General features: G+C 37.8%; 4 protein-coding genes and 1 pseudogene across 7 annotated transcripts in view; 2 read left to right on the forward strand and 3 right to left on the reverse strand.

Moving 5' to 3' along the window:
- Positions 1 to 1,606: 1,606 nt before the first annotated feature.
- LOC137718449 (GATA transcription factor 24) lies at positions 1,607 to 7,066 on the reverse strand. Its single transcript, XM_068458004.2, has 10 exons — positions 6,472 to 7,066; positions 5,635 to 5,721; positions 5,417 to 5,550; positions 3,872 to 3,982; positions 3,632 to 3,746; positions 3,377 to 3,436; positions 3,075 to 3,140; positions 2,892 to 2,981; positions 2,278 to 2,352; positions 1,607 to 2,095 (listed from the first exon to the last, which is right to left on the reverse strand). Exons 1-10 carry the CDS (start codon positions 6,742 to 6,744, stop codon positions 2,030 to 2,032), a joined length of 1,077 nt encoding a protein of 358 aa, XP_068314105.2. The 5' UTR covers positions 6,745 to 7,066; the 3' UTR covers positions 1,607 to 2,029.
- A 2,009-nt stretch (positions 7,067 to 9,075) lies between these two features.
- Positions 9,076 to 12,803, reverse strand: LOC137717809 (GATA transcription factor 25). The gene is made up of 7 exons (XM_068457294.2): positions 12,202 to 12,803; positions 11,875 to 11,958; positions 11,656 to 11,786; positions 10,554 to 10,661; positions 10,232 to 10,337; positions 9,450 to 9,503; positions 9,076 to 9,322 (listed from the first exon to the last, which is right to left on the reverse strand). Exons 1-7 carry the CDS (start codon positions 12,493 to 12,495, stop codon positions 9,212 to 9,214), a joined length of 888 nt encoding a protein of 295 aa, XP_068313395.2. The 5' UTR covers positions 12,496 to 12,803; the 3' UTR covers positions 9,076 to 9,211.
- A 2,571-nt stretch (positions 12,804 to 15,374) lies between these two features.
- Positions 15,375 to 17,394, forward strand: LOC137718572 (UDP-glycosyltransferase 91C1-like). Its single transcript, XM_088698187.1, has one exon. It carries the CDS (start codon positions 15,702 to 15,704, stop codon positions 17,166 to 17,168), a length of 1,467 nt encoding a protein of 488 aa, XP_088554313.1. The 5' UTR covers positions 15,375 to 15,701; the 3' UTR covers positions 17,169 to 17,394.
- Positions 17,395 to 19,881: 2,487 nt separating this feature from the next.
- LOC137718364 (UDP-glycosyltransferase 91C1 pseudogene) lies at positions 19,882 to 21,444 on the forward strand (annotated as a pseudogene).
- Positions 21,445 to 21,877: 433 nt separating this feature from the next.
- The window catches only part of LOC137718363 (BEACH domain-containing protein B), a 32,053-nt gene continuing 26,968 nt past the window's right edge, over positions 21,878 to 26,962 (reverse strand). For 3 of the 4 annotated variants that reach the window (XM_068457898.2, XM_068457899.2, XM_068457900.2), the window contains 5 exons: positions 25,319 to 25,444; positions 24,828 to 25,199; positions 24,505 to 24,736; positions 23,276 to 24,042; positions 21,878 to 22,359 (listed from right to left, as the gene is read on the reverse strand). In XM_068457898.2, the coding sequence (XP_068313999.2) occupies positions 23,342 to 24,042; positions 24,505 to 24,736; positions 24,828 to 25,199; positions 25,319 to 25,444 (1,431 nt within the window). In that variant the 3' untranslated portion in view covers positions 21,878 to 22,359; positions 23,276 to 23,341. Of the gene's footprint in view, positions 22,360 to 23,275; positions 24,043 to 24,504; positions 24,737 to 24,827; positions 25,200 to 25,318; positions 25,445 to 26,233; positions 26,859 to 26,962 lie in introns of all 4 variants that reach the window. The other variant, XM_088698159.1, reaches the window with a different exon arrangement.

The following is a 26,962-nucleotide window of genomic DNA, read 5'->3' on the forward strand; positions in this document are numbered from 1 at the left end:
TGTTTTTAAAATGATTGAAAACGTTTTTTGTGAAAACCTTTTTGGGAACAATCCTTAGTAAAAATGTTAATAAATCATGGAGTGCTTTTGTAACCCAATAACATTTTCTCTAAAAGCGCTTTCAGTCATTTTAAAAGCACACCCAAACAAGCCCTTAATTGATGAAAAAAACTAGGACTTGATTTGTGGATCGGTTCGTGATTTGACTTCATCAATTAACATTTGATTTAATTAAATTAAAATTAAATAAATTATTTCCGCCAACTGTTGACACGTATGCTTCTTGATGACTCGTCCGATTTTGATGAGTCACATCCATATGTATGATTTGTGTGACACACGGCACATGCCACGTAAACCTTGGCATGTCAAAACTTTAATATATTGATGAACATTTATTTTACTAAAATTTCGATGTCTACAATTGAATTGGGAGAAAATCAGGTTCTGGGCACCCATATTCCTGTCATAACCTAGAATATTTGACCAGTAATACTATCATAAAAGAACATGTATGCAGTGCATGGAATCTAGCTTGCCTTAAAACAACCGTCCGTTTGGTAATAAAGAGGTTTTGAGTTTGTTTATCTTGCCTCCAGGATCCTGATTCTTTTTTTAACACGGTTGGTAGAGATCCCTCTTCTCAAGATCCATTAACCGAGGCAACGTGCGGAATGATGTGGGGATATTTATTCCCAGAAGAACAAGATTCACAATGACGGCAAAAGTTGGGACTGCTTCTAGAATTTGTTAAGAGGTTTATTCACAAGAACGGCAAGATTCACACGATCAGCATAAAACTCGTAATAAGATTGATATACAAGCGGCATTATATCCGGTTTACTATCTTACTGGATAAGGTGTTGAGTTTTAACTCATTTGTTTCATGATCAAGACTCCCTCTCCTAAATTATTGTAATAGTTCCAAACTCTCTTTCACTAATAATTATTATTTAAGAAAAAATATGCAAGCTATATTTACACCACATTAACTAAAAACTCATCAGTTTAATAGAAAATTAAAAGTTCAAATAAACAAAATGTGTAAATTGATATAATTTTAAAACCTCAAAGTGGAATGTAAAAAAATTAAAACCTCACGACTCAATTTAAAAACCAACTCAAAATATAGGATGTAAAATGTAGTTTGGACTCTCTCTCTCTCTCTCTCTCTCTTCTTCCGTTTTTTTTTTTTATTATTTTTTTTATTTTTATTTGGACTAGAATGACTTCCTGCCCACATGGGAAACCTTGGTCTTATACCGTCTAGAGGTGTCAAATCTCTTTGGGTTGCTAATAGATACCCGTTAAGACCCGTTTAATTTGATATTCACCATAATATAGAGATAAGATTGATAGTAGTAGTAATAATAATGTAAGGTGAAATCAAACTAATGAATCTTAATGGTTACCCATTAACAACTCAATGGGTCAATTTACCACCTCTAATACCATCCCCTAACATGGTGATTTCATATGTAATAATGTATACATACACAATTTGTCTCCTCACAAATCTATGCTTAATCTTGTCCATTGATTCTGTTTGATTTATTCAATTTGATGATCAGAAATAAAAAAGCTTATCTGACAACCTTGTGTATAATTAAGATACAAAAATAAACTGAGCCTACCATTCATCAGTTGGGTGTAAGTTTATGTGATGATCACAACAGCCCAACATTTCAGTAAACTAGAAGAGACCTAAATAAATTACAAATAATATTAGAATATGCTTAACACACTCAACCCACATCTCTACTTCCAACTCTTGTACACAAGAAAAAATATAAACATCAAATTTTCAACCACCACCGGTTTATCTATCGTCATCTAAAAGTAGCAATGTGCCTCCATTCACAAGATCATTGCAATCAGAAGATCCCGGGGTTCTTTGCAGATTAACTCGTAAACTCCCTAAAATGACTCTACTTATGAAGTTCAAAAACTTTCATCTGTATGTTGCAGAAGGTCACGAGAGGAACTGATGCGGCATCCTGGCATCAATTGGCTAACAAATCATCACCTTCTAATCAAAATTAGTAGTGATGTCTAAATCTGTATCCGCAGGATTTGCGAGCTCAGCCAGAGGCTCCTGCAGACACCAAAACTTCAACATAAGATATTGTACATTAAAGAGGCCTCATTTTGTTCTGCAATAGTGGAATGACAGATAGACCAGGACCAAAATACATTTAGGGTATAATGTTCAATTTCTTGGTTGTTTAGCGGAACAAGAATATTAGCACAGATTAAAACATATCCATATTATCATACCTGCTCATCATTCGCTGAGGAAACAATCCCCATCGGATAACTGTTAGTAAGATCTTCAGCGGTTTCATGCAAATCCTACAGCATGGAATTACATCACAACACAAAATAAACACATGTTTGCAGGTTGTTCTGATTAAACACAATAACTGAGGATCCATGGAGTTATCTGGTTAGTTATTTCAACAAGCTACGTGTATATTGTTGACCAACACCAAAAGTTTTCTGGCCAGAAAATATCAATGCTCCTCCTATACGGTAATAGCGAGCAGAGCAAATAAACATAAAATATTTAGGTATCAATTCATGGAAGATGGATGGCAACTTAGAATTCAATATACAGAGACATCTATGAAAATTTCCACATGCTCATTGATATCTTCAAGTCTAACTGAAATGTGCATTATGCAAATTCGAATGCTCAGAAAATGGTTTGAATATTTGTGGTCCAAGGTTATCCATGTCCGTCAACAAAAGACCAAGTGCTCCGTAGTCTTCTATTAATCATGGAATGTGCTATAAAACTGTGCTAAGTATGCATAACATAAGCATTTGGTAGTTAACTTTCACAATACATAACAAAAAAAATACAGAAATAAATATAGAAGAGCTAGAACCTTAAATGCAATGCATTCCTCGTCATCCGGGTTAACAGAAGCATCATTGGATCCTTCAGTAACGTTTTTTGAAAGACCATCAAGAATGCCCTGCGTACACCATGATTATTAGGCATAATAGAATGAGCTTAGCAGCTCATACTTCATGCAGAAGATAATGGTAATAGGAGAGAAAAATCATACACGCTCATCCTGGTTTCTGGAGAATTCTCCTTCAACAACTGAAGGCTTGACTTCAGTCGGTGTTCCCTGCAAAGGTCATTTTTGTTATTGCAAAGGATTGGTCATGTTAATCGTAGCAACACAAACACAAGAATGAAAAAATACTAGGGAGTAAACAGTGTATAGAGGCTGGATTTCTTTACATGAACTATCAGCCAACTTACAACATAGAGGAGAAGAAATAAAACATTTAGCAGCCACTTGAAAATCAACTCTACTTCTAAAATAGAAGAAAAACCCATATTCTTAAATGTTGCACATACAGGTTCTATATTGTCCATGGTAAGGTTCCTTCCACCCTTGCTGAGATCTCTCAATGTTCCCTGTACAATCAATAAAGTGGTGAAGAAAATGAAAGTTGCTTAAAAGACAGTAACAGATATTTGTGATCATAGCAATAATGACAATAAAGATCAATCTGAGATACATTGAGAGTGAGAGAAAGAGGGTCTGTGGTCTCGACTTTGTATGTCAAAAATGTAATATTTGTACAGTACAAAAAAGTAGAATAAACCAACCTTATTCGCCCACATAAGACCACATGCATTACATAAAGTTCTTGGCCCAGCAGGTCCACGGCGCATTGCAGGAGTATTATTTTCACTAACTCCACAATGTTGACATCTCCGTATGCTGAAAAAACACAGCAGAAACAGGACAAAGCGTTGAACACAACATTATCAAATGGAAAACTTAGACCATAATTACACATCATTCAACAGAGGAAATCAAAAGAACAGAATTAGCTTGGAACTCACACAGTTTCTGGTTGAGGAGTGCCATCTTGAAGACAACTCTGAGTCGTATCCAAACTAGAAGTACCTGACGTTTGTTTTAACGATGCAAACTGTCCATTCTTCCGAAGCATCCTAGCAAAACAATAAGAATAACAGAAAGAATGACACGTCTTAACACCATAGGACCATGGAAGATGTAAACAAAAATATTATTAATTTGTGAAATGCATGAATAATGAATATCCTATCTTCCCAGTTGTCATGTTAATGCAAACAAATTTTGAATACATAACTAACATCAAAATCAGCATAATCAGATCTACACTCCACAAGCAAAAGCACAAATTTCCCTAGAATTAAGATGAATTGCAACTAGATGCTTAAACAAAGACATAAAGACGAAGCAAAAAATGTGTGTGTGTGTGTGTGTGTGTGTGTGTGTGTGTTTATCTGTATTTATCCAAAAGCAATCCAATCCACCTTATCCGCAAAAAAACTATTTTTTCTTCTTACATACAATCCAATACAGCACCACCAAAGAATGATCACCATTTTATTGACTCCATATCGTTATCTTTGTGGTGTTGACTTTGTACTTGCTCCTTAATCTCAGGGGGTGTGTGGGTAGGGGTTAATTTTAACACAAGTTCGTCTCCAAAAATTGCATCGGGGGATTATGCATGATTATGGTAAATTTAATAGGAAAACAAAAGAGATTAGATTGCCGGATGCTTAGTTTACTTGGTTTAATCTTATGAATGGATTTGTGGACTATAAAGCAAGTTTATTTCTCGTCACACCATTGGGAGGGAAGTCATCCAAGTGTTAGGCAGGAAGCCTTGGTTACAGTTGTCTCAGACCCTTGGTCTACTATTTAAATATACAGCTTCATTTATGCGCGCCAGGGGGTGTGGTTTTGTGGCAGCACTACCATTTAGGTTTGAGAGGTGATTGCACCATACATCTTTTACGATACTTTGACGCTTTGGTGCGAGGAGAGCCGAGTTCTGGGTTAGGAAGGGTATATGTTCATTGCAAAACTGGATCAGAGAAACTTAACAGTTATGCTAAAAACAGTGAAATAATTTCCAAATTACTACTTGCTTAAACAAAAAGGCAAACATCTACTCAATGTTCAACCAAACTGATTTGAAATAAATCAGTTAAAGAATTCAGATTGACTCAAACCCAAAAAGTAATAGTTACCTAGGCTATTATTCAGTGCATAAAATATCGATTATGTTCAAGAACCATCTCTAAGGAGACAGAACATCAAGAGAATGCTATAATGGAAAGATACACATATCAATGGTTTCAAGTAACTAAAGTAAAGATCAAAATGCATTCAGAATGTAAGAACTGTTGATGCAACTGAAAATATATGCATAAAATATTATAATTTACTAGGCATTGCCACATGAAATTTTAATCTATGATTCAACAATAAATGATTCTCTTTTCAAACAAATCCCCCATCCCGTACGAAATTAGTTGAACCCAAAAGCACTAGTTAGTAGTTACAAGAAAAAGGGACAGAAAGAAAGAAGCGTCCTCAATTCGTCTTACCTCTGTGCAACCTCTTTACGCACAGTGTACCTAATTTTCTTGTCAAAACATCTCTCCTTCCGCTTTTCACGAAACCTTACCAGGGAAGCTATTCTTCGCGAAAGATTTGAACGCTTTGGGGTGTCACCCACACCCTAGAGATTGTGGAAGGCAACATGTGAACATAAGCACAGAAGATGCATTGAAATTGGTCTCATTAATGTCAACATATGAATTACCCTTGGATTCTGATTGTAAGACACTTCCACTGTGGGCACACCAGTTGGTACATCACGTCCTCCCAACAGCAAGAGCACTGCTTGCACCTGTTATATGGAATCCTAAATCTGAGCCTTCTTTCAAAATGGGCATAATCCAAACCAGCAAACGCATTTTATTGTAAATTTAGTAAACAGATGGCTGTAAATTTAACAGGTCAACTTAGAGAGAACAGAAACAGACAAAGACTTACTTGGCTTCAACTAGTTGAAGGGATTACCATATCTATTCGCTACTTATAGTGATCCAAGTGATGGAATAGAAGTTCATATTTCATACAACCACACTATATTTTCCTGCCAATAACTTGTTGCTTCATATTGGTTTAGAGAGATTCATGAAAGCATACTTTCATTCTTCTTCCAGAACATTTGTTTAAAAACCTCGTCACAGGGGAATCCATGCGTACGATAATTTCCATATTCATTTCATACCCATAATACCAATTTGATAAAACTAAACAGCACGCCTATTCTAAGGGTCTTAATCTTAAGGAAAAACAATAAGTGTAGAAACCGAATCGTAATCAAATTTTAAATTTTATCACAAACATCAAAACTTCAAGTCCCATAAACTCGTATCCCTCCAACCCAATCCAAGTTTCGTTCTTTCCTTTTTAATTTTCAGTCGGAACAGAAATGAATTTGTATCTTTGCAATTACGCGGAAACATACAAAACTCAATTACTAAAAATTCAGCACAGCACGGTGGCGCAAGCACAATATGAATATTTGGGAAGAAAGAAAAATTGGTTCTTGCTACAATAAAAATGCTCAAAACGAAGATGAGAGAGAGACCTTCTCGGGTGTAACAGCAGGGAAGACATAGACCTCGCCTTCAAAGGACAGAGTGAGCTCGCTAGTCCTGGACGCCATGACCACACCTCCTCCTCCTCCTCCTCCTCCACGCTCCGCAACGCTGACGGGGTTCACATGCACCTCTTCCATGTCCTCCATACCATCATCACCACCATCTTCGTAGTCACCGTCATCGTCTTCTACCTGTATTGGACCGCTCCCGTGCTCCTCAAATGGTCCAGCTTCCAGAGGCTGTGGATTGACGGCTGCCATCCAATATCCCCTTCACCAAACCCTAACGCTCAGCCCCACCGCCTTCTCCGAATTCAAAACCCTAAACCAGTTCCACCGGAAAACCCATAGCCTCCGTCGCAAGGTAACAGTGTAACAATTTTCTGAAACAAACCCTAACCCCAAACCCTGATACTAGCTAATAAAGCAGGAAATTTTCTGAGCTCGATGAAGAAGAAGAAGCTTCCAAAAATCAACGAGAAGCCGAAAAAAAAAATAGCTAAGATTTGCAGGGCGTGCCTCTGTGTTTCCTTTGTGACCCGCGAATGGGTAATAAATTATTTTCCTAAAAAATAAAATATTCAAAAAGCCGAAATTCATATTTTCCTACTTTTATATTCTCTTTCACAATTTTTGTGTGGTACACTTTTTATTTCGATAACCTGAGTAGTAATTGTCTTAGTGGAATGAAGTTGCATACCGATGTGAAATCATTTTAATGTCATAACTAAACTATTTTTTCTTCAGATAATATTAAAGATATTAAAATTTTAAACTAAATAATATGTCATTATTAAAAAATAAATACGTTCATTGATATTTAGTTAATAGGTCAATCGTCTACAACCACATTATTTGCTTTACAAATTCGAATTAAAAATTTTGATCTCCATAATATTATCATTTTCTTTATCATCTAAGAATTTGCTTAAAAAATTCATTTGATTGGGACACCACTTAGTCGTCCGTGTGAATTACATAAATTAATAACTGGTTACGAAATGTTACTTGTTATGATAATTGACAATTTATTTAATACTTAGATGACTAAATCATCTTTAAAGTAAATTTGTAAAAAAAAATCTTCATACTATACTATGATAAAGAGAACAAATGATTCTGACTATAATTTTAAAACAGCATAATATTGGCATGATATAATGACTTAATTTAGATAAGAGGTATAGTACTATCTTTTCGTGCATATGGTGGTGCTATCAACGAACTCAAATATGTCCTTCACACATCTACGCTAACTTACGTCTTTCGATCTTCTTCAATAAATTTGATCATGACTAAAAAATAAGCGGAATAGCACCACTCGGTTTATATTTTGGTGTAGGGTAAGTATCTAGTGTTGCGCGAGAGTTAGTATTAAGTTTTGCTTGCTTGGATGGATATGGGGTGGGGTCCATGGCCACATGCGGGTGCTTTCTGGTGGGGGAGGGGGTGGTGAATGAGGAAACAGCTGGCGGGACCCAGATGCAGTTGATGGGTGTCGGGAATGTAATCCAACGGCTCGTGATGGTAGGCATGCGGTTAGTGATTGGGTTTGGAAAGTGGCGTGGATTATTTAGGGAAAAATGCAGAGTTGGGGGACTGGTGTGGTGTCCTTATAAGGAATGGACTAGGTTGGCCATCATGGTCATGGCCATTTGATCCAAAAAGGATAATGTTGTACTTGCAATTATGATCTGTCCACACACTTTTAGGAATATATGGTTGTTAGAGCATAAAATTACAAAACTAACTAATAATTCATCACTTAATACTAGTACAACGTAATAGTATGTTTCTTCAGTAACAAGTGAAAAGTTTTAAGCTCAAAAACAACGAATTCACAATCAATTTATTTTTTTGCCCATTAGTTTAAACGATAATAATGAAAATTTCTTAATAACAACAATGAAAATTATCAAAATTTTCCTAAGAAATAGAGAGCGCAATTGTCACAAATTGCTTCCCATTTTCTACCAAGATTTTAATTTAACCATCATAATTTATTTATCATAATTCAGCAAAATCCCCCTTCACAAAAAACTTCCAACTGACCTAGAGACCAAATATTTTTGATATAACAATATACTCACATTAAGGCGCAGGAGAATAAATGGGTGTTGAACTGACCATCCTATGATATTCGAACCTCAAACTTCTCACTTACAATTGAAAAAAAATGTCATTAAACTGTAGTACTATATGGCATAGATGAGAAATGTAGTATTGTCATAAAGCAAGCTCCAAAATCCAAAATACACCATTCAATTTACTTATTTTTTAGGCATAGGGAAAAATAGCAATACAGTACTTAGGCTCAATCTATTGCCTCACGATTGATCAATTTTCTAGCATACATTGCCTTTTGGCCCTTTGGATGGATGAGTAGACTACCATCTAACCATAACAATTTGATTCGAATTCGCTTTTGACAAAATCAAATCTAAGACCTCTTACAGGTCATATAAGCAATTACACATTAATGATGCAAAATGTACTAAAATATTAAATAGTGAAATGGTTTAGGTAGGTTTTGTATCCTCTCAGCTGGTGTCAAGGAGAGTCAGTATCAAAACTCAACAAACAAAATCAACATGAAAAAAAATAGATTACTTCTTGTATTGATCACGGCACTATTATAGCTGTACATTACGATCGGACAAGCCGAATGAAAATTCTGGGAAAGCCTACTTGAATGATGCCGGAGACAACGTTGGCATTTTAACGAAACCTAGTTTTCAGCAACTAAGGCCGAGTTATCACCATTAGAGAAGGGAACAAGATTGTTGTGTGCATCGATAGCAGTTACGCTGTCCAAATCTTTAGTATCAGATTCACCTCCCTGTTTTTAATATACATAAAAGAAGGGCACAGAATTGAGCAGAGATAATGGAAAACTCATTCTACACATAGCAATACCAATTTGTTTGATGTAATGTACTCAGAGACATGGAAGATGGAACACACACCTGCTCAGTTCGTTTGACATCATGGCTTCTCTTGGAAAGTTCCCTCATAGAACCCTGCAAAAATTTGATGTAAATTGTATGAAGCGTGGATCTCCGGTGCAAAAATACTAGGTTCGCTTATATGGCGGATTTACAGGTAATGCACAAAGAATGCCTGTAGTGTATATTCTCTTGAAATCTACGTCTAATGAATTCAAGGTCGAGAAAAACTATCAATCTTAAAATTGGGAGCTAAAATGTAAATTAAATATAAAATAACACCTTTGAATATTTTATGATGTAAAAAAATTTTACTTGCTCATAGCCACAAATAGAGCAAATACATCAAATGGTGTTAAAACCACACAAATCCATGTTATCACCCTTTATTCTTTATCACCTCTCCCAAGTCCCAACATATATTTATTCTTGATTTTTTTTTTTTTTTTTTTTTTTATTTTAGACAGGCATTACCAGTTCATGCTATCACGTTTGAAGAATGACTAAATCAAGAAATTTCCATGTAATATTCCTATTTAACAGACGACAACTCTGAACTTAAGAGTCTCCTATAGGCTTAGTTGGAGACTTGGAGTTTTTCAGAGGTCAACCCTTCAGACCTCTAAACTTTTGTTAGTGATTCATGGAGCACAAACAAGTCAAGATTAAATACAATATTAATTTTTATCAAGTAAATATGTGGCTGGAAGAGGGCAAAGGATCCATAAAGAAGGAAAGAGACCATAATATTGTTGCAATAAAAGAAATGAAGTGATTAATTCATCGCTAGAGAAGATACTGACCCTGTTTGCCCAAAAAAGCCCACAAGCATTGCACAGAGACCTCGGACCAGATGGGCCGCGCCGCATCATTGGTGTGGACTTTGAACTTATTCCACAATGCTTGCAGCTGGACGGGTAAAACATGCAAATCATAAGAGGTGCAAGAATAGTTAGTCACAGGTAAGACGCATAAAGTATAAGAATGATAAAAACAAATATAATACGCCTTTAGAAATAGGAAACAAAAATATACTACACAAAATATAAAAAACCCATCCACCAAATTCTTATTTTCTTTTGTTCCCTTAAGATTACGAAACTCTACAATATTGCACAGACTCACAAGGTTTCTGCATGGGTATCTTCCTGCCCCGACTCCTGGCCATTAGACCAGTTACCATCTCCATCTGACTTTTTCGAGGAAGAAAATTGCCCCTTGTTTCGTTGCATCCTGATTTATATACATGAATCAAACATTTAATGTAAAACTTAAACAAAGAATGTAGCATAATGAAACAAAAGAAAGTAGATCTATAACAATAATAAGCAACAGACGAGAAATCAACAGAATGTACGATGCTCATCATATCCTGCTTTTTTCCTTGGACCAATTGTGTACAAGCGTATTAAATGAACCTGTACAATACAGGAGATATATTTTGTGTATGGTTTTTTTTTTTCATGGACTAATTGAGGCATTCTCTCCTTTTCTGGATTAAATTAGCTTATTGTCATAATAATGTGCTCCATATAATTGGTCCACATAAGTATGAAAAATCTCACCATGTGACATTAATTGGTAGAGCCCTACTTATAAATAGAAAGCTAGCTTTGTGTAACAAGATATTTGAGATAATATTGCTCAAACATTATGTACAGATTACTCACATGAGTCATGAGTGTAGTAGAATGACGTAAAAGGTTAAAAGCGTGAACTATGCCAACAATTAAGTAAAGAATCAAGATCCCTATGTGGGATTATACACTATGGCAGAGTCCTAATGCCAATTTTTAAATCACTATTCTGGACCTGAATTGTTAATCCATAAATCTGTAATCAACTTGGTTTTGAAAAGATATGTAATATTATTGTTGAAACTGTAGACAATTAAACTTATAAAAGGAAGCCTAATTCATTACAACACAACTCTATCGGCATAGACAGCACAGGTACACGGCTATCTTAACCCCCAAAAAAGGTTGTTTGATTTACACTAAACTGCAAACACTTAACATCACAGTAGACCAATGAACAAGGTAACAGAAAAGAATCTCTACTTTTTCAATTTAACAGGCACACAATTATATAGACTACACCACCTGATTGCAATTCAATAAGCACATCCAATCAATTCATACATTATACCAAAGGAATTTGAGCAGAAGCATATTATATAGACTACACCACCTGCTGCAACTTTTCTTTCTTAATAAAAAAAACGAACCTGAGTGCTACTTCCTGACGAACACCATATCTCACTTTTTTGTCAAAGCATCGCTCTTTTCTCTTTTGCCGAAACCTAAATAATGACGCTGCTCTGTGAGGTTGACTACATCGGGGAAAATCTTCTGTAGCCTACATAATATGGAGTACAAGAAAACACACCATTATAATATATTCACATACGAATAGGATGCAAAAATTTTCCAGTCTAATGAGATACCCTCGGATTCTGAGATGCCAACTCCGTCCCTTGAGCGCTAGGCGATAATTCATTTCCTCCCAACAGTAATAACACCGCTTGAACCTTCAAACAACATCAAAATGCACAAAAAAAAAATAGTAACTGAAGAAATTTAACTATAATCATACTAGCATGGTGTTGCTCAATGAATCAATTTTTTTGCCTAATTTAATAAATATTCAAACTTTTCGTATTACAGAGCTCTATTTTTCAGCAACCAACATTTTGTTGTAAATTACAGAACATCATCATTCACAAGCTCTAAAAAACCTTAAATGACCAATCAAATTCGAATAAAGTTCTTACCTTTTCGGGCGTAACCGCGTCAAAAACAAAGACCTGGCCGCGAAACGAAAGCGTGAGCTGGCTGGAGCCGTCGTAAGGCTGACCACGCAATTCGGAGCCAGCGGAGCCGCCCTGAACGTAGACGCCGTCGGAGCTAACGTCCTCAACGACGACGATGCCGCCGTCCTCGAGCGTATGGGAATCGTATTGAATGTGGGCGTTGTCGATGGAATCGGCGGCGCCGGTATCGTCGTCGTCACAGGCGGGGATCGGGTTGGGCATGGTCATGTCCTGCGAGTGTCCGTACATTGACATTGAAGGATGCTCACGAATCGGATCGATGGTCGTTCAAGCATTACACAGAGGAACCGATCAATGTGTGAAAACCTAACCCTAACCCTAGCGCAAAATCAAATCGCTGGCTTCAGTAAAGTGTTGGGGTTTTGGGGAAGAGAGAGGGCGAGAGAGAGAGAGAGAGAGAGAGAGAGTGTGTGGGCACAACAGGTATGGCCGGTACAATCGCTGGCTTCAGTAAAGTGTTGGGGTTTTGGGGAAGAGAGAGAGCGAGAGAGAGAGAGAGAGAGAGAGAGAGAGAGGAAGTGTGGGCACAACAGGTATGGCCGGTACAACGAGAAGTCCCCCTGTTTGATGTTGATAATTACGACGTATGCCCTTTCACTACTGGGCTTCGTGGGCTTGGCAGGGAGAGAGCATTTGTGGGCTAACTCTTCTCTTAATTTGTGTGGGCTTTGGCCCTAATTCTTAAATCCTTGGACTGGCCTTATTTTTGTCCCGCTTGGAGTGCGGGCTTGGGTTTAGAATTCATGCCGCGTCTCCAAAGCCTAAAATGGCAGTTTGGGCCTTGCTTGCATTTGCTTTAAGGAAACGAATTGCATTCGAGTGAGTGGGGTGAGCTTGATGATGTTTCATCAAGAGTTGGTTGTTCTTTTCAGCGAACAATAAAGCTGAAATCAAATCCACGAACTTAGTAAAGTTCTGAGGCCTATATTGTTTCGCAGGACAATTGAGGCATAAAAAGTTGAGTAGGTTCTCTTCAGGAGATCATGTTCAGTCAGCCCTCTCAAGGTTTGAGAAGTGATCGGATTCAACAAACTTTAGAATTATATCATTCATAGACTTAAAATCTTGGAAGAGAAAATGCTAACAGTCGTGTCTTGCCTTGGGCCTATACTGTTTGCTTTTATTATTTTTTTGTGTGGAAAAATTTGGGAGATATGTTGGAAAGAAATGTGAAAGAGATAGGGAGTGAGTGAGAGATAAAATATGGGAGTAGAGAGAGGCTTATATCTTTTTTTTTTTTTTTTAAAAAAAAAATTAGAGATAAGCTATGATGATATGTGGGTAAGGAAAATAAAAAAAAAATTTGGTTAGTGCATATTACATTACTGCCCCTAATTTTTTGTATACCATTTTTTATATAAGTTTTAAGGAGAAGTACAAACTTAAAAGGAAGATTACCAATCTCCTCATTCTGTTCGGATGAAGCCACCAATTGTGAGCAAATACACTTATAAGCATAGCAACATTTATATTTGTGTCCCTATGGCATATTACCCACATGCCATTGGTGCCAATCACAGAAATTGTCGCCGACCACCTTCATTGTGGTCGAAAATTTTCTAATCGCTGGAAAATTAAAACTCACTATTCAACAGTGACTCAAAAAAAAAAAAAAAAACAATATGTGCAACATTTTCATTTTTAATAAAGTTTCGTTGTGTGAGTTTACTGTTTGTACATGCATACAGAACAAAATTAGAGAACTTATAGAAAATTAATTACTTAATATGTTTTTTTGAAAATCATTGTTGGACAATAACATTGTGGTCGGAAATTTTGATTAACCGGTCGCAAGAGAAAATTAGCCGGTCGACTAACATGGTAGCAAATCCGGCTACGTCTTTTACATGGTTTGTCCACTCCCTTCTAGCATATGGGCACGCACAAAGTGTGTAAATTTTTTTTATATTTTTGTTTTTGAAATAGAAGGAGAGAGGAAGAGAGTGATAGACAATGTGGGAGTGGGAAATTTTATATTTTTTTAATTTTTTTTAGAGATATGTTAGGATTACATGTAGGTGAGGTTTTGAAAAAAAAAACAGCAAAATTTAGTTATGTGAAATTACATTTCTACCTCATATTTCTTATTAATGTTCTGTTTTAATTAGAGGGTTAAACTGGTAATTTTATGGGATTTTAATTGACAATGAGTGTTTTATTAATTAATAGAGATAAGATTTATGTTCTCACAACTCCTTGATGTTGTGAGTTTAAACAACTATTATATCTAATATCTTGTTTAGATTTGTTATTAGATGCTTTTCTGGATTTAACGTGAATTAAATTGTTTATTTGACAATATTCGTTGCATGCATGAGACACCGTAGCATACGTGACGTTGGTGTACAAGAGAGATTGTTTAGGATGATTAGAATATGAAGTAGTACATCATATATTATTTTATAAATAGTAGGATATATGTATTAAAAAGTTAACTTAAAAAATAAAAGTTTCCACCACTTATATAAAAACGCGTTGTGTACCATGTACCCGTATTCCGATCACAATAAAAAATTTCTCAAGAGCCAGAGTGTCACTTGGAAAATATTAGTATTTAAGTTTATTCTAATATTTAAATTTTGGTCGTTAGTTTAGGATTTGAGTTTAGCAATCCGAGTTAGGGTTTCTTAAATTCAGTTCCTTTTAAGTAGGGCTTGTATATATGACAAACAAGTCACACACAATATAACTTCTTAGAGTTTTGTAGCCACCTTGGCTTTTGTTTTTTCATTGATCAAATAATTGTTGTAGTTTGTTTAATCATCGTAGCTTGTTCGTATGGTCGTTATCGCACTCTGATTTTCAACTCCTGTTTGTGACTACTGATTAATTTGGTCTGTTGAGACGTGAAGCGAGGTTCTACTTCTTTCTTATCGGTCTCTGGAGAATCATCCTCCACTACCGGAGCTACGACCAGTTTTATTATCAACGATCCATGTCTCTACCGCATCGCATCAAAAACCATTTTTAATAATTGTTCATAACAAAAAATGGGAACGATTGACTGGAGGTGACGGTGGTTTTCTGAAATAAATATTCACAATAAAAAAAGGAAACGATAAGGAAAAAACGGTGGAGCTGATGGGGAAGAAAATAGACAAACCATCAAATAAAAATAAAAATAAAAATAAAAATCTCAAGGAGGCAAGTGTCTGCGAAGAATCGAGATTCTCCTCCTCCCATGAAAACGGATGCCCATGTGAATCTAGCTTCCCATTTATTCCTTACCGTGAAGGATAAACTTGATTTAACGGATAGATTTATCGGATCATATTTCCGACACACCGATTTGTTAAAAATCTGAGAAGTTTCTCTCTCCTACTTGAGTTGGCAAACACACAAAAAGCCAAGACCTGCGTATCAAACAAATATACAACTTGATTCCTCTTGCTCAAGCCGTACCAATTGATATATATCCATCCTTCCCTTGGTCAATCTCCATGGACAACCAGAACACTCAGAGTGGAGGCAAAGGAGTAGGAGGCGGAGGAGCTGCTCTTCACGTGGTGGTGTTTCCATGGCTGGCCATGGGCCACATCATCCCCTTCTTCCACCTTTCCACCCTCATAGCTCAAAAGGGTCACCCCGTCTCCTTCGTTTCCACCCCAAGAAACCTCTCCAGACTTCCCAGAATACCCTCCCACCTCTCCTCCCTCATCAACCTCGTCTCCCTCCCTCTCTCCCGCCTTCCTAACCTCCCAAACGACGCCGAATCATCCGCCGACGTCCCCTTCCACAAGCAGCAACTACTCAAAACGGCCTTCGACATGCTCCAACCCCTGTTGACCGCTTTCCTCGAGTCCTCAAGACCCGACTGGGTTATTTACGACTATACCCCTCACTGGCTTCCCGCCACCGCCGCCAGGCTCGGCATCTCACGCGCCTTCTTCTGCTGCTTCAACGCCGCCTGCATGTCCTACATCGGCCCGCCGTCCCTTCTAGTCAGCGGCAAGGATGGGAGGACCAAGGCCGAGGATTTCACGGTGGTCCCCAAGTGGGTCCCGTTCGAGTTCGACATGGTGTATCGGCTCCACGAGATTGCCAAGTGGGTGGAAAGATCAAGCGAAGACGAGTCGGTCACTCCCGATACGGTGCGTTTTGGGGTTACGATTGAGCAGAGCGACGTTGTGTTTATTAGAAGCTCTGAGGAGTTGGAGCCCGAGTGGTTAAATTTGATGAGACAACTTTACCGCGAGGTAAAAGTAAAACCCGTTGTTCCGGTCGGATTTTTACCGCCAAACATAGAAGAGGAGGCAATTGGTGAATTTGATGAAGCATGGGGTGGCATTAAAGAGTGGTTGGACAAGCAACGAGTCAACTCAGTTGTATACGTTGCGCTGGGGACCGAGGCGACACTGAGTCAGGAGGAACTCAACGAGTTGGCTCTCGGGTTGGAGCTATCCGGGGAACCCTTCTTTTGGGTGTTGAGAAACCCGCCCGAGTCGACTCAGTCAGTGTCGGGGATGCTTCCTCCTGGATTTGTGGAACGAGTCAAGGGTCGAGGAGTGGTACACTTGGGGTGGGCTCCGCAAGTGCGCATACTGAGTCATGACTCGGTGGGGGGATTCTTGACTCACTGCGGTTGGAACTCAATGATCGAAGGGCTCGTGTTCGGGCGGGTTTTGATGTTTTTTCCGATGGTTAACGACCAAGGGCTTAATGCTCGATTGGGGAATGGGAAGGGGCTCGGGGTGGAAATACCTAGGAACGAGCGAGACGGGTCGTTTGCGGGTTACTCGGTGGCTGAGCTTGTAAGGTTGGCAATGGTGGATGACTCGGGTGAATCGTTAAGGACTAGGGCCAAGGAAATGAAGGATTTGTTTGGAGATAGAAACAAGAACAGTCGGATGGTGGATGAATTCATATGTTTTCTCGAGGAGAATAGGCCACCGAGGGTTACAGAATAACTTTACTAGGCAAGTTTATGTCACAAATTGCAACAAAAATGTGTCCTTTTGAAATAATATGAAACTTGTTCCGACGTTCAAAAGAAAAGTATAGCTGGAATTATACATGAAAGCCATCCGAAAAAGGGTGAACAATTGTTTGCAAGAGTCCATGATGCAAGTTAAAGAAAGGAAACTACATCAGAATTTTTGTAAGAAAGGCACATAAATTTTAACTTCTTATAAATAGTCACATACTTTCCAAACAGACATCTCAATTTCTATAAATAGGAAAACCCCGACAGTCACCAAAAAACTTTTACATTCTCAATTTCCATAATATTCTATATGCATTGAACCTAAAATTTACTAATCAGCCCATACCCCACGGCCGGAATTCTCTCCTTAAAATAACGAGTTTAAAATAGTTAATCTAATACCATTACACTTTTATTAACATATACCTAAACTAACTAGTGAAAGCAAGTGTATGATCTTGAGATTATCTAGCTAGTTTAACTACATGCATATAAAATTCTATCTGTTTGTATATGCATGGATGCCTACTCCATAATTAAGCTGCATTTAAATTGTTTGGTGGATCTTACTCAAAAGTTACATGGACATCATTATTAAATTGTTTGGCCTGGATCATTAACTCAAATTGTTTCGTGGATTATGTTGCATCAAATTGTTTGGTGGATCATTAATTAAAGAGAGTTTTAACGAAACACTCTTGGTATTATTCACTTTTAACGAAAAACCACATTTTTACATTTTTCTGGTACTATTCATTGCACCTTTATTTGTCATTTTTCATTAAAATTAATTTTTTTTTTTTAACTTTTCGTTAGTTTTCCTTTAATTAAATTGTTTGAGATGTACTCTAGGATTAATTTTATCATGCAAGTACTACTTAATCAAAGGGATTTAATGTAGGTTATATATATGCCATGCATGAACATATGTATAAATATGACTAAAATCGTACTTTTTACATGTACGACATGCATGTCAATTAATGATTTTATTCAAGCTCTATATCATCACATATGTCTCCTAAAATGTAGTTGCAAACATGATCAACATATATAAAAATAAGGTGATCTTCTTAGTGTTTTTCAATAATACACATAGTACACCATTGTTAGAGAGTTTTGTAGCATCCTATATATTGAGTCTATATGAAAGAGTACTTAACACAATCATGGTTCATTACAGCCTTGTGATTTGGATTGCTAATATTGCAAAGACGTGGTCGTCGTATGCTGGGAGACAAACGCCGATCAACCATGAGCACAATATAGTGTGGCGTAAATACTTTGTCTTAAGGACATAATGTGTAACATTTGCCTCGACCATATTTTCAAGTTTTTTCTAATTTATTATGTCATGTTCATTTAACTTTGGTTATTCATGTGCATGCATTACTTTGAAGATTCAAAGAGATCATATATTGAATTGCATGACTATATTTTGTTTTTGCTCATCTAATGAATCGTATTCTTACCGTAGAATTGATTGGTATTTCTATTTTACATATGAATTATGATTCATGCTGACAGATTAATTATTTAGTTGTCTCTTTGTTTGACAAACCAATTTCACATATTTTATCATGTGTCAATTTTAATTTAGTTGTCTCTATGACTGTTTCAAAGCCGAACAAATGCATGAGGGAAAGAGGCGCGCGCCATTTTTCCAAAAACTTTGGATTATATGTCAACTTAAGAAGAATGAAAAAGTAATTTACTTCTAGAAAGTGGTAAATATTATTTCTTACTATGTCAACTTAAGAAGAATGAAAAAGTAATTTGCTTCTAGAAAGTGGTAAATATTATCTCTTACTATGATATTTTTAAGGTCTTGAATACCTTATGTGGGGGAAATTTACTCAAATGTTGGCAAATTACTTAGTAATTAAGTCCTAATATACATCTGGAGGACTTAACGTAGGAAAACAACTACTCTCAAACGAAATTTATTTCCATGCATTGATAGGTTTTGTGATGGCCATATATATAGAATGTATAAGTAGTCAACCTAGCGGTACCAATTATTAAAAGATTGACTAGAGGAAGTTGCATCAACGAGGGGAATGGGGTAAAAGCTTATACTTAGAGTAGTATAGTGAAAATCCAACCTAGTTGACTAGAGATCTCAAAATCTAGGTTCAAAATGGACAACTAAATTATGAGAACTTGGAGTAACATTGCGGAGATATAATCTCCTACCCATGTCCTGTGATGATATTACCTGTCATTGAGATTAGGGTTAAACTTTATGATTTCAATGATTCCTAAAGCTACTTAGAAGTCCAAGTGGTGTAGGTATTGCAAGATAATATACAACAAATGAATAAAACTTACATTTAGATACTGAAAATAAAATTAAGACTTGCATTTCTTCACTTGCAAATAACACATCAATACTGTAATTTTTTTTATAATTATTGTTAAATTTCTTAATTTTCATTTGAAGATCATCCAAACAAAAAAATAATTTAAATAAAGATCAATTTCGTCATTCAACTATTTCAAATAAATAGATGATTCATGATTAATAATATGTTATTTACTACCTATACAATTAATTTATTTGATACACTAAAATAACTAATCGGTCTGTAAATCAAATGACTTTTTGTAAGAATAATTTTCAAACTTCCACTTTGAATACTACTTGTACTTGAGTTGGCAACGCACAAAAGGTCAAGACTTGCTTACTCTTTCTAAATCCGTCCATATATTCCACCCCTATCCTCTGCTCTGTGTTGATCAATCTCCACGGACAACCAGAACACTCAGAGTGGACACAGGTCAATCTCCATGGACAACCAGAACACTCAGAGTGGAGGCCAAGGAGGAGGAGGCGGAGGAGCTGCTCTTCACGTGGTGGTGTTTCTATGGCTGGCCATGGGCCACCTCATCCCCTTCTTCCACATTTCCACCCTCATAGCTCAAAAGGGTCACACCGTCTTCTTCGTCTCCACCCCAAGAAACCTCTCCAGACTTGCCAAAATACCCTCCCACCTCTCCTCCCTCGTCAACCTCGTCTCCTTCCCTCTCCCCCGCCTCCCTAACCTCCCAAACGACGTCCCCTTCCACAAGCAGCAACTACTCAAAACGGCCTTCGACATGCTACAAACCCCGCTGACCGCTTTCCTGGAGTCCTCAAGACCCGACTGGGTTATTTACGACTATGCCCCTCACTGGCTTCCCGCCATAGCCGCCAGGCTCGGCGTCTCGCACGCCTTCTTCTGCTGCGTCAACGCCGCCTGCCTGGCCTACCTCGGCCCGCCGTCGGTTCTGATCAGCGGCCAGGATGGGAGGACCAAGGCCGAGGATTTCACGGTGGTCCCCAAGTGGGTCCCGTTTGAGTCCGACTTGGCGTATCGGCTCCACGAGATTGCCAAGTGGGTGCAAGCATCAAGCGGGAACGAGTCGGGCACTCACGATACGGTGCGTTTTGGGGTTGCGATTGAGGAGAGCGACGTTGTGTTTGTTAGAAGCTCTGACGAGTTTGAGCCCGAGTGGTTAAATTTGGTGAGAGAGCTTTACCGCGAGGTAAAAGTAAAACCCGTTGTTCCGGTTGGATTTCTACCGCCAAACATAGAAGAGGAGGCAAGTGAATATGATGAAACATGGGGTGGCATTAAAGGGTGGTTGGACAAGCAACGAGTCAACTCGGTGGTTTACATTGCACTCGGGACCCTTCTTTTGGGTGTTGAGAAACCCGCCCGAGTCGACTCAATCAGTGTCGGAGATGCTTCCTCCAGGGTTTGTGGAACGAGTCAAGGGTCGAGGTGTGGTACACTTGGGGTGGGCTCCGCAAGTGCGCATACTGAGTCATGACTCGGTGGGGGGATTCTTGACTCACTGCGGTTGGAACTCAATGATCGTAGGGCTCGTGTTCGGACGGGTTTTGATGTTTTTTCCGATGGTGAACGACCAAGGGCTTAATGCTCGATTGGGGAATGGAAAGGGGCTCGGGGTGGAAATACCTAGGAACGAGCGAGACGGGTCGTTTACTCGTGACTCGGTGGCTGAGTTTGTAAGGTTGGCAGTGGTGGACGACTCGGGTGAATCGTTATGGACTAGGGCTAAGGAAATGAAGGATTTGTCTAGAGACAGAAATAAGAACAATCGAATAGTGGATGAATTCATATGTTTTCTCGAGGAGAATAGGCCACCGAGGGTTACAGAATAACTTTACCAGGCAAGTTTATGTCACAAATTGCAACAAAAATGTGTACTTCTGAAATAATATGAAACTTGTTCCGACATTCGAAAGAAAATTATCACTGGAATTATACATGAAAGCCATCCGAAAAACGGTGGACAATTGTTTGCAAAAGTCCACAATGCAAGTTAAAGAAGGGAAAATGCATCAGAATTTTGGAAACAAAGGTTTAGAATCAACCGCAAGCACATAAGTTTCGTACCTGTGCGTGTCAATACAAATCAGAGCAGCTTGTGGGAGCTCTATTTACCAATATGTTCACGAGCACACTCGTATTAGAACATCATTCTGTACAGATAGAGCGTATTCGCAAGCGAAACAACCACAAATTGGAAAAACCTTATCTGCTGAGAGCGAATGTTAACGAATACCCCACACATAAGCGTTACTACAAAAAAAGCATCGCAGCCCACCTATGGAAAACCGTAACTACTAAAATACCCGTAACTTCAGATAATTTATGCAAACTAAATATGCTACACAGGAAAGAAAAAAGGGGGTTTCATTGCTTTAGACAAAATAAAAGGCATTGCAACCCGTCTATACAAAGTTCGGAGGATTAACGCTAGCTATTTGGGAAAGGAAAAATAAGAGTTGGCCTGCCACTGGTTAATACACAATATTTGAAATCTAACCTACCAAGAACATATAGTACAGGTATGTGTTGACACCCCACAGGGTGGCAATGAAGGGCTATAAGTTTTAAGAAGCCAGTATTTTACCTTATTTTGAAACGTTGCAGAAAAATTCACCTCACCAAGTTTTCGAGCTCTGAATGTGTTACATTAAAATAACCGGAGCTTGAACAGGCTTCAAACAAAATGTTCATGCAATTCTTGCGCAACTGCATGTAATCCCGTTCATTGTCTTGACACGCCAAAACATCAAGGAGATGAAACCAAAATCAAAATGAGTCTGAGGCCTGGCATGCGATGACATGGCTCAATATTCTGAGATATTTTACAGACTCCTGTATTGAAGGTTGAGAAGATAATCAAAATCTAAAGGCACACAAACAAATACCACAACTTCAACTGTAATTACGAGCACTTCAACCACCACTTTTGTGAAAATCTGACAACACACACACCCCACATACACGCGCTTAATATCATAAGAGGTAATATACAATTAGTTCATGAATAGATATAATTACAGCCAAATCTAACGGAAACACAAGCAAATACTGCAATAATCCCAATTCTCATTACGGATACTTCCAACCACATGATTTTTATCTGAAATAAAGCAACCACAACAGCCACACACAATCACACAGTTACCGGGGTCACGAGTTGTATCAACCAACACAAAACATATCCAGCTGTCACATTTCATAATTTTAAGACGTTGACGAATTCAAGAATTATCATCAGATATCAGCGCGCACACACGCATATGCACACGGACGTACAAGCAGCTACATAAAAGTTTAGTGTTTTTCTTAGGTGCGAAATGAGTCTTAATTTTTAGTACAGCAAACAGGCAAAAATTCCATGGCCTTAATTGTGTTCAAAGAACTCGGGGTGGATAGAAAACAATTGTCCTGGTCCACAGTTTGGCAGCTTAAGCTTTTGAGGACAGTAATAAACCAACAGACTGTTCAACACGTTACTAGAATTTCCATCCAGCCATGAGGGAATATGGAAAATTGTTACCATATGCCAATATATGTTTGGTTGTTTTGGTTTATGTTCAAATAAAGATTAATGTGCATCTTACTGGATAAAAAATAACATGTTAAACCAGTACAATGAATAGCGAATACAGTACTAAAGAAGAAAAAACAATCACAATTATTACGTCTATATTTCCCAAATAAAGGCATTTATAAAGTGACCGAAATTCCAGAAGTGAACTTGCAGGAAAATGGCTACAGTGCATACCTTGATTCACCTCCCAAATCCTTGCTTGCCATTGAAAATAAATGATTTCCATCCCAAATGGTTAATTTATCCTGTTGAAGACGGTTTGGATTTTGAATTTCGAGGAACAGTAGCTTTGCGAAGTTGAGTATTTTCTATAGAATATACAAGAATGGTTCCATCTTTTGTTCCAGCTAAGAAGCATTCTTCTGGAGTCACCGTTAGAGATGTTATAATCTTTCCTACACCATCATATTTCTTTATGACCTCGAGTGAATTCATAGAGCGTACAACTATTTGCCCTTGGTCACCGGCACAAACCAAAAATTCACCACACCGACTCAACTCAACACAGTTGAGGCGACCATTGGATTCAGAAGAAGCAAGATGTTTACCATTAATTGAATAAAGATGCAAACTCAGATCATCATCAGCATAAAACACAATCAGTCCATGTCGAGAAGCGACGAGCTTTGACAATGCACATCCAGATGGATGGCGCAAGGATCTTACATATCTTCCACTCTGCAGGGTATGAAAAACACAAGTTCCATCTTTTGATCCACTGATCACTATGTCAAGCTCCACGCTGATATACAAGCATGTAATTATATCATCGTGCCCACAGAGAATACGAAAAGGAGTTTGAACAATGACATAATCTTTTCGTGGTAGTTCTGTCTGTGTATTACGAGGTCTCTTTTCTTGGGTTCTACCTCGAAAGACTTCCCACACCATAATTGTAGTGTCATAACTTCCAGTTGCAAGGAAGCTTCCATCAGATGTCACTGCAACATTATAAATGTAACATCTTAGAAAGCATTATGAAGAACTGTACCAGAATTAAAAAGCCAAAAATAAAACCTCGCCCAAAGCAGGAGGAAAAATCAGTGGAGTTGTTATTCATTAAATATTAATGCATTGAAATTTGAGCACCCAATTGGTTACCACAGTTCATAGTCCCCAAAAAAAACATGCATGACATTAGGACACAAGCCTTGATTCACTTGCTTAAAAAACCAACCACAACATATTAAGACTAAATGAGCATTGTGTGATAGAAAAGGTAACATAACCCAGATATCACAGTAACAAACCAACACATGGCCCTCGGAGAAAAAAATCATTTCACTTGGCCATCTATGCTGTATTTCATTAATTCAATTTAAATAGGCTGAAGCAAACTTTGTCTTTATTCTTCACATGCATGTGCCATAAAGGCCATAATTTCGGCTTCTAGTTAAACATACCTGCAACACAACTGACCACATCCTTATGCTGTCTGATGCTTTGTACCATTCTGCCATCATATAACGATATAACCTGAAAGCTATTTTCCCAATTGCCACATGAGATCAAAAAATTCTCAGATGGTGTTTGCATGGTTGCAAAGCATTGTCCTCCAGGTTCAAAATTTTCAACTGAAGGACTCCCAATTTTACGAGGAGAGAGAATATCAGAACCAACGCCAAATGAAGGATCCTGTACATGTTAATTTAGTAAGCAGTAAGAATATGCTTACCAGAAAAAATCAAATCAAACATAATAATAAACAATAGAACAAAATCCCAACCTGGGAGCCAGAGAAGGTAAAATTTCCACCAGATTGCAGTGAGGTTGTCAACCACATCTTAACTGACAAGGTGAGACCCTGGTTTACAAGAACGACATTGGAGTCCACAGTCCGAACATATAATGCAGCCGACCGTGTTTGACTTGTACTACAAACAATCGATGTCAAGTTAATAGAACTAGGTGCGAAGCGCAAGGGATGTGCAATTGGAATAGGTGGCCCTCTTCTTGGGTGTTTTTTACGGAAAATCTGAATTGGTGTCTGGCCAAAATTTGCAATTTGGTCTTCAATAGCTGACCTTTGCAAATCATCTTCCATGGTCTCCAGGTCAACAGCACCTTCATAGGTTAAGTAATAAAAAATATTTGCTGCCTGCATTTCAAATTTTCAATAATATTTTCAGAGATAAGTTCATTTGTAAAAGAGTTGTATCAAGCAATACAAAATGTTCGGGAGACTTTGAAAAAATGTTTGAATTATCACATAGGTACCTCCACAGCAGGTTTTCCACGCTGCTTGTAACCAAATACCAAATCTATCCAATGGTGCAGATTAGAGCTAACATATTCGCTTTCAAGGGCTTCTCTGTTCTTGTTAATAAATTCTTCAGGTGAGCCCTGAATAAATAATTGAATCAGGTAGCAAAAAAAGAATGTAAACCAATTCATCAGATGAGCCCTGAATAAATAATTGGATCAGGTAGCAAGAAAAGAAAACAATGAAAATGAAATGGTGTATCTAATGTGAATAAATCTCATGTCATAGAAAAGATGGAAGATGAAGAAAGGAAAACAAAAGCTTAAACCTCAGATGTCTTATTCCAAAAGAAAAGTTTCTAAAGTTATATGTGTAAAGCAGAAATCCTTTACAATGGCTTCCAAAAGAATGAGTGACACCCCTATGAATTACAAAAACTGGATAAGAAATCCAGCAACAACAAAAACAAGCTAAGACCTCTCAGGTAGGACTATTTACATGTAACTAAAGCAGAACCAAATTCATTTTACGGCTGCTAACACATCCATCACTATATAAGAAGGAGAACAATCCCTGAACTCATTCGAAACCGATGCCCAGAATATTACTCTACCTCATAGTTCCTCTACTCCCACTCCCTTATAATCCTAAAAAATTCTCCTATTACGCTCCAACCAAATATTCCAAAAAATTGCAAACACCAAACAGTTCCACAAAGCTGTAGCTTTCCTCCCCTTTCCTAAAGCCTCGACCTTGGTACTTAGAAGCTCGAAACAATCTTTTGGAATAACCCAACTAGCTCTAACTTCCTTGAACAATTTCCGCCACAGCTGTATCGAGTAAGAACAATGGAGAAAAACATGATTAACACTCTCCTCAGATTTACACAAGCTGCAACAATGAGGAGAAATGCAAATAAAAGCCTTCACCTTTGAACTTGATCACAGGTGTTGACCTTCCCGATAGCCACTAACCATGCAAGAACTTTGACTTTTGGAGGAGCTTTTGATTTTCAAATCTGAGAAAAGGGTGGAAAATGTTGTGCAGCTCCATTGCTGCACAAGAAAGTGCTATAGGATTTGCAAGTTAACAATCCTGATCCGTCTAGTTTCCACCTTCTATTATCCGTTATTGATTGAATCAAACGAACATTTTCCACCTTCTGTAATAACCTAGCCGCCTCTGCTATCATTCAAGTTTCTGAAATCAAAATTCCAACTTCATGACTGAAAAGAAAAATCCACAAGACTTGAAATGCTCTGGTCGTGCTTTCTTGATAACAAGAATAATCTAGGATACTACTCTTTCAACGGTCCACCCTCCAACAACCAACCATCCTCCCAAAACCTCACCCTTTCCCCATTGCCAACCTCAAACTTGCAGCACTCTAGGAAAGAAGAAAGACCAGAAGAAATATATATCCAAGGGCTACAACTTGAACCACGCAGCTAAGGGTTTGCGTCCCACCCATTAGCCCCCAACCCGTACTTGCTCCTTATCACCTTGTTCCAAAAGAGAATTTGATTCCAACGGTGCAGTCTCAGTGCTGGCAAACTTTTATACCCAAACAAAGAGAGAAAATTGGCAAGGTCATATGTTTAAGAAACATGCAGACAAGACGTATGTGTCTTGTGTATCTGTACGCCAACGGTGATTGT

Source organism: Pyrus communis, chromosome 8 (genome assembly GCF_041283825.1).
Source record: "Pyrus communis isolate YQ-2024b chromosome 8, ASM4128382v1, whole genome shotgun sequence".
NCBI lineage: Eukaryota > Viridiplantae > Streptophyta > Magnoliopsida > Rosales > Rosaceae > Pyrus > Pyrus communis.

Coding starts and splice junctions, on each gene's coding strand:
- LOC137718572 (XM_088698187.1), top strand. CDS start 15,702: ATGGACAACCAGAACACTCAGAGTGGAGGCAAAGGAGTAGGAGGCGGA.
- LOC137718449 (XM_068458004.2), bottom strand. CDS start 6,744: ATGGCAGCCGTCAATCCACAGCCTCTGGAAGCTGGACCATTTGAGGAG. Junction 5,551..5,634: donor CTTACAATCAGAATCCAAGG/GTAATTCATATG, acceptor CACAATCTCTAG/GGTGTGGGTGACACCCCAAA. Junction 3,141..3,376: donor CCATGGACAATATAGAACCT/GTATGTGCAACA, acceptor TGACCTTTGCAG/GGAACACCGACTGAAGTCAA.
- LOC137717809 (XM_068457294.2), bottom strand. CDS start 12,495: ATGTCAATGTACGGACACTCGCAGGACATGACCATGCCCAACCCGATC. Junction 9,504..10,231: donor GGCTTTTTTGGGCAAACAGG/GTCAGTATCTTC, acceptor AAATTTTTGCAG/GGTTCTATGAGGGAACTTTC. Junction 9,323..9,449: donor ATGTCAAACGAACTGAGCAG/GTGTGTGTTCCA, acceptor TATTAAAAACAG/GGAGGTGAATCTGATACTAA.